A 7,807-nucleotide genomic window follows, 5' to 3' on the forward strand; every position below is an offset into this window, starting at 1 on the left:
ATATATATATATATATATATATATATATATATATATAGGTGTGTGTGTATACAAATATCTCTAATCCCTGTTTCAGTAAAAATTAATACCCTCAATAGCTTTCTTAATAATGTCCTTTCAATTTAAATTATAAAATATATTTGTAAGAACTTAAAAAATAAATAATAATATAATAGAAATTATAATAGATGCCCAGAATAGTAGATTTTAATTTTTTTGTTTTTTTAAACGGCATAAATAACCATACTGTTTTACAATACTGTGTATGTATATATATATATATATATATATGTGTGTGTCTCATTTAATAATATCTTATATGAGTGTAAATCAGATTTTTAACATACATTTTTTATAGGCATTTTTTAAATATTAAATAAAACATGATGAGGATAAATATAACTGCAACCTTAAAAAGGATTCTTTATTAAGGTGTTTACTTAAGCTATTTGTAAAATATTCAATTTCTCACAGCAGGTTACTTCTGCAGCTCTCTAAATAAACTGGAAATTAGCCTACCAATAATAAATCTCAGCTCATGCTATATATGTCTCTAAGATGGGCATTTTTTTAGGTCATCATTAAAATGATTATGGTGTAAAAAATGAGAACTTTATTTCCATTTGATGACTTCAGAGTACTTCTATGATACTAAATATGCAGGTGCTTTTGACTGTTTCCCTTTTCTTTCAGGGTTGCTAATTTGCAAAAGCAGGGCTCTTATTGTGCGTGTGAAAATGCAGGACTGCATGTTTGCCTTGAGATGCAGTAACCCATGCGTACAGACAGTGGAGTCCAGAGAGGAAATATTAGTAATCAAAAGATGTTTGACTTATTTGATGGATGACAGAAACTGTGCTCCAAAAAAATAAAAACTTTCTTTAAAATTATAAATGAACACATTTTAAGAAAATTTTCACAGGTTACTTTAAGCCTAAATTTGTAACACACATTTTTTGTTTGTTTATTATGTTTTAAAAAAAAATAAAAAAAAGCTTATCTTGCTAATTTTAAAGTACATATCTGCAAAGATCAACAGAGAACCAGTATTGATATTGCTCTAAACAAACAAATTTAACAACAATATTTTTAAAGTCATCACAAATATTCAAGAGCAGGATTACATTTCTTCAGATTACTAAAGGTATTATTCAAACTGTTGTGGTGACATTTGTGAGAATTTTTTTTTAATCAATACTGTCAAATAAGTTTGCTAAATTAAAATGTACAAAACATGCAAAAAAGTCAATGTTGTATGTCCATCGGTGTGTATCTTGGTTTCAACCCTTATTATGAGAATCTCTTATGAATCCAAGTCGGCCCCCAGCTGGAGAACAGCTGTTGGACGTTATGGGATACTGAGGTTTTGGACTGAAATGTGTTCAATTATGTCTTTCTCTTTTTTAAGATGTGAATGCGTTGGTCCCAATCTGGCTTTGGACAGACGTTGGTCCCATGCCCTGATCCTCCTAACTGGCCAGCCAGCTTTGCATTAAACAGTGTTCCTTCCACATGACTTGGTGACAAAAGTGGAGGTTTCAGCTCTCGATGGTCCCTGTGAGAGGGAAGAGGGAGGCCCCACCTAATCACCCTTGGGGGGGGGGCAGTCGAGCCACCCACACAGACGCTGTTTTGTCCCCCCCTCCCACCACCACCTGATTAGCACCTTACCTGGCCCTCCGAGGAGATGGCGTCATCCCCCAGGAGCTCATTGCGCACCTCATCACTGTAGGCAATACGTGACCTTTTCTGCAGAGGGAGGAGAATGAGGGGGAAAAAAGGACAAAAAAAAAGAAGAGGAGGAAGAAACAGAAAGGGAGAAAAAAAAGAGAAAACAAGAGGGGAAATATGGTTTAGTGGTTCAGTTGATGGAAAATCATAACAGGCATTTCTGAGGCACGAGAGCCCCCTAACGGAACCTGGTGACAAACAGCGTCCTACACATGCAGGCTGAGGATGTTTATGTGCAAGAAAGTACTCTGAGTAATGACAACAAGCTGCAGAGCATTTTTATACCCCTGCATCCACCTATCCAAGGTGATCTATTACATCCAGTATTCTTAAAAGAACATCCCAACATCACCTTGCCCCATTTATACAAATACAACTTGAGTAATGAAAAAAAAAAACATTTCATGTGCATGGAGAGGTTGCGTAGTAGGGGGACAAGGAAGAGGACCATGAGGAAGTATCACTTGTCAGAGTTAAATCTTTTTTTTTTAGGGGGGGAGGGCTGTCACCGCTGTCATCTTGGTGCAGTGGCAGTCTGTGTGATAACACCAATCCTGTGACTTAGACAGGGAATAATTCATCACCCATCGGCGGCCCATCGGATTTAGGGTTGCCTCGCGCACGGACACACAAAGTCTAACCCGCTGTCTCTCTCACTCTGTCTCCAGATAGTCTACAATGAAAAAGGAATGCCATGTCCCAAGAAAAAAAAAAATAAGCAACAGAAAAGAACACACAGCACCCCCCCGAAAAAAAGAAAACAGACAAACACTCAGACAGACATTTCATCCAGACTTCAAGAGAATGCCACCTCCGATTGTGCTGGAGTTGGCTGCCATTGTACTACTTGTTTACAGACGCCCGACCCGTGGAAAAACAGCCTCTTGGCATGCCCTCTAAACTAAACACACACCTGCAGCAGACAGAGAAAGTGTTTACTGAGCCTCCTTCGCTGTTTTTCCTCCCTCACTGCCTTAACGGGGTTTTCTAGGTGGGCTGCAAGGAGGTGGGTTAAAAAAAAATACAAAAATCAAAGGCAAACACTAGCATACGAATAAAAATGTCGCTTTTCTTCCACACAAATTATTTATACTGTTTATTCTATTATTTATTTAGTTTGTAAAGGACTTAAATAAGCCTGTGCAGTTTATTCATGTTCCTAACTAAATAAAGAAATTCAGTAAAGGATCACCCAATTACCTGCTGGAGACACTGTTTTCCTGAAAGGCTGTATTTTTTTTTCCTTCCCTACTTTCTAAAGTTTTAAGAAGCTATTGTAGTAGGTACATTTCTACTACCTTTCTCAGGAGGAGCAACTTGAAAAACACTATTCTAAGAAAAAAAAAAACCCAGAGAGATGATATCAAGTTGTTTGATTGAAATAACTTGGAATCCCATCGCAATTGAACCGACTTGATTTCTTTCCTTATTTTATTCCGTCTCTCCTCATAATCTGGAGCACTGAGTGGAAAGTCATGGCTGATGTGATTTGGCTGTTATTATCATGATGGCGAGAGCCACAGTTCTCAGGAGTAATTACCGAGTAGACAGAGGGGCCTGATTGACCCAGACCACAAAAACCCATTAGATAAAGAGAGCAGCCAAACAACACTCGACCACAGGGAGCAAAGCCAACCACTGAACGCCTACTGTGGGAGAAAAAAAAAAAAAAAAAAGAAGATTGGCAGCATAAACTCAAACACAACACCCCCACCTCTTGAAGAGCACACGTAAAGACAGAATCGCTGTCAAAAAGTGTCATATAAGATCAGACTTTTCCTTAAACTGATAAATGTTTTTCTTTAGCACTTTAATTCTCAGTCCAGGGGTCATTTTTATTCCATCTCTTAGGTCAGTTTTATTTGCATCTCCACTTTATAGATACATTCGTAACAACCTAAAACTGTTTTGCCAATAAATATCTGTAGACTAAATATAAATTAAGTTATTACATTTGTAAATCTAAATGTTTCCATTTTAATAGGATTTGATATCAAAGACCAACTCAAAGTAATTTATAACTGAAGGACAAAAGTTTTTTTGTTTTTGTTTTTTTTTCCCCATTTGTATTCAGTCAACTCTGTGTTAAAGCTAAATAAAATCCAGAGGAACCAATTGTCTTGAGACTTAACCTACTTACAAAGTGAGTCCTGCTCTTTCTGGAAGTTGTATATAGACAAATATTGCCTTTGGACATTTTTTTTTTAAGTTTTTAAAACATTAGCTAAAACTTCCTTTATGTTCTCACATGTTAATGTGTGTTTTTGATGTGATGCCAGAAGATGAGTGTGAATAAAGAGAACCCATTAGTGCAGCTCCCTCACTTTTTGCTGTGCAGTGCCAGTTAGCTAGCAGATAAAAGAAAAAAAAGGAAATTTTTATTTAAACAACAAAAAATAAAAATCAGGATAATACACTTGGAAATATTTCTAGTCACAAAAAATTAAAATAGTCACAGTATGCATACTAAGAGATCACATCTATCACTATTTCTATTAACTACTTTATCAGCTAATTGAGATGTACAAAGAGTAAAATGAATAAAATATATTTAAAATTTACAATAGTAAATTTAAAAGCACCAAAGAAAATATAGGTAATGTTTTTGTTGATCTAATTAATAAACTCTTTGTTATAAATCAATGGCAACAATTATGTTATTAGTGGTTTAATTTTTCAATAAGGTGAAATATTTTAACAGCAGTTTTCCCCCCAATAAATGATAACTTGCACCAAGTTTTTATTTTACTTTTTGTTATATTAGTGAAAAATAAAGTATTTTTTCTTAAGGCTTCATGGAAAGCGTGTAATTTCATCTCTTTCTAAAAACAATCTTTTACATTTTTTATTTTGGTGTAACCGTTTAAAAGGGGAGCTCCATAAAAATCCAAACCACAATGTATTTTTTTTCAAACAAGAGAAATATTGTAGATGATTCTTATTCCTGACTTCTCACAATAATATGCTTTATAATATAATTTATTTATTAATACAATTATAATAAAAATAAAATGATTCAAATGTAACAAAGCTGGTGGTTAGGCTATAAAAAACAGTGGAAAAGGTCAAGACATATGGATATTTGTGCAAAACACAGCATATCTAAATTCATATGATGTTGCTTAGTCAGGTTTTTTAAGCACCACCTTGCGGTAGAGGTTAAATCAATGGTCAAAATGTGTCTGTTTGCAGTAACTTAAAAAGAAATTAAAGATGCAAGTAGCAGCCTTAAAAAAACCAAAACAACAAGATTAAGGCAGCATGTACACTAGCACATCAGGCACACACAAACACCTTTTTGCCAGAGAAGGGAAGAAAACAAAACACCCACACTTTCCATTTAAGTCAAGTTTCATCTTAAAGAGCTGCAGTGCAACTTAGGGGGAAAGACGACTTCTCCAGTAATTGAGACGAAGAAACCCGGGAGAAGCATTGATTTGAATGCTGAGGCTTGCATCGCCTTCAAACCATACACAGGGTTTTTCCTGTGTTGTTTTGTATTTCTAAATAGCTGTTTGTTGCAGATGAATGCATGGAGAGGCTCCTGCATTGAGAACAGAGCAGATAACAAAGAGAGCACGAAGAATGGAAAATGTCACACAAATGAAAGCGCCACCGCCACTTCCCCCGTACCTACAGTATGCGCTCGGCTTTTTTGGATTCCCCCTCTGGAAAACAACAGATTCCTGAGCGATTGCTGCTTTTCCCATTTGATGTAAAATATAAGAAGGTGGAAAACTGCTTGGTGTGGTAACAGATTTTCATTAACAGGCTGCAGTTGGATTAAATGGCAAAAAGCTAAGTTTTTAAGAATAACTGTATAGTAGAACCCATCTCTTCTTTATTTACAATATGTGGAAACAAAGTTCTGCATATTACGAGGAAAACCAACTAATCAGTCTTTGCAATCTGAATAAGTGCTTTCAGAAGATACCTTATTGCTCCTACAAGGAAAAAAAAAACTAAGCTTTTTTATAATCCTTTGAAAGGTTTGTCTTTTATCACTTTTTTTAATCCAGGGTGAGAAACTGCTTCTATTCCCGGAAGCACACAAGACAAGTACAAAGGTACATCTTAACTTTATGCAAAGTGGCCCGCCTTTAAAAAAAAAACAAAAAAAAAAGCACTCTACATATGCTGTCAAATGCTGCGACGGAGGTGCCGATGTCCTGTCAAAAAACACACGTTTTACCTCTGTTGACATGATGGCTGACAAAAAGAAAAAAAAAAAATGATAGGAAAAAGCAATCTTCTATCCCCGTCAAAATGCAATTACATATGCAAAAGGAACAATTTATATCAGATATGCAAATCAGTTCAGCATAATCCTCTAAGAAGAGACTGATCTTAATCTAATTATAACAAATACATGGATATTTTCCTTTCTGCATAATTCCTTTATAGTCTATTGGCTTATACATCATGATTATTTTAATGGAAAGATTTCTGAAGTTCCTCTATAAACAATAAAGAAGGGGATAAATATTAAAATACGGCTATAATTATAAACAATCGTTTCATTTCAATCTGATTGCAGGTGGCAATCAATACCTCTGTCATGCGAAAAAAAAAGGTCAAAAAGATCCAACAATTAAAATAAAACATGATAACTAAATTCAGTGACCCTGAGCTCTCCGTCTTACTTCCTGCCTCATGTGACACAAGGACAAGACGAATAATTGTGGTGCCTCGAAAGCAGGAATAAAAAATGTAAACAGTTCATTAGATGGGAAATAAAAGGCGTAAAAATACCCAGGGGCAGAGTGTAATGAGGGGCCCTGAAGTTCCTCTGCAGACGCTTATTTCCTCTACTTTGCAAAGATTTTCCTTTTCGCCCTGCACACACGGCTGGTAGCATAGCATGAAGAATAATTAAGTATATTCAATTTATAATGCTGTGTTCTGTAACAGGCTTTTTCTCCAATAGGAGAGCGCCTGGTTAAGTTAGATATAATAACTCGTGTCCGGCTCCATGTGATTTTTAAACAGGCATGTGGCTTTTTATTTTTCTTGCTACAGTGTTCTGTGAGAAATTGCAAACAGATCAAAAGCAAAGTGTTGCACAAACTTTTGTGAGCAAAAAACACAAATGCAGGCCTAAGAATTTAATATTTATTATCATACAACTTTGGAGGGAATGCTGAAAAATAAAAAATAAATGGCTGTCTTTTTTTTTTAAGCCTAACTGAAAGGTTATCTTTATTACTTCTTGTCCTCCCCAGCTGTGATTTTTCCAGCTTATATGTGGATCGGTGCCAGCGGGTCCCACTCTAGTTTCCCCACATGTGGGGGCAGAGGTTGACTGACACGGCGTGGTGTTTAAAGGAAGCAGAGACCTTTAAGCAGGCGCAAGTATCACAACAGCATCTTAAATAATGCATCTCTGCTCGGTAGGGGTTTAATATGTGCACACGCACAGCTGGCACAAAGGAAAATACGCACACTTACAATAAAAAATAGATTTTTTTTAAAACTGTGCTGTTGCTGGATTTTTTTGCTCCAATACAAACGTATGATAAGAGGTTCTTCAATTAATTGTTCTTTCAAAAAGCATTTGATTTATTTGGAAGCAAAGAGGAGCAGCTCCAATTGGGACCTTCACAGGAGGGCGTCATTTGAGCCTTTGCCTTTCTGTGCTCTTTGGTGCTGCTGAATTCTTCTATTATGTCTGCTGTGTGTGGGTGTGACTTCACGCGTACACACAAGGGCTACCGTTTGCATAACTGAGACTTCGATGACACCTTTGCATCCAAAACAAACCCTCCTTTAAAGAACACATTTATCCAACATATGTGAGCTGTATACCCAATGTGTGAGTTCTCTCCCCTAAAAGAAAGGCAGCAGTTGCAGAGAAGCCTGGGCTTCAGATAACAGCATGGGGCCTCTCATTAGCTCGCAGGTTGCTGCTCTGGTGGCTTCTGTACAAACTGTGTTGTGTTTTACTTCCATGATATACCTTGAGGAGGCTACAAGAGGTGAATGTCGAAATCATCAATAAAGGCGAAAGATCAACAAAGGCAACGAAATAAATTCAACAGTCATTTGTGCAAATTGATCAGCATTTTTTGGAAAACAA

At 36.2% G+C, this 7,807-nt stretch overlaps 1 protein-coding gene across 4 annotated transcripts in view; it reads right to left on the bottom strand.

The window, feature by feature from the left end:
• Window positions 1-7,807, bottom strand: part of vti1a (vesicle transport through interaction with t-SNAREs 1A) — a 158,610-nt gene that overhangs the window by 120,978 nt on the left and 29,825 nt on the right. For all 4 annotated transcript variants that reach the window (XM_015383135.1, XM_015383137.1, XM_015383133.1 and 1 more), the window contains exon 4: window positions 1,672-1,749. In XM_015383135.1, the coding sequence (XP_015238621.1) occupies window positions 1,672-1,749 (78 nt within the window). The remainder of the gene's footprint in view (window positions 1-1,671; window positions 1,750-7,807) is intronic.

The sequence above is a fragment of the Cyprinodon variegatus genome, unplaced genomic scaffold (genome assembly GCF_000732505.1).
Source record: "Cyprinodon variegatus isolate N-32 unplaced genomic scaffold, C_variegatus-1.0 Scaffold276, whole genome shotgun sequence".
NCBI lineage: Eukaryota > Metazoa > Chordata > Actinopteri > Cyprinodontiformes > Cyprinodontidae > Cyprinodon > Cyprinodon variegatus.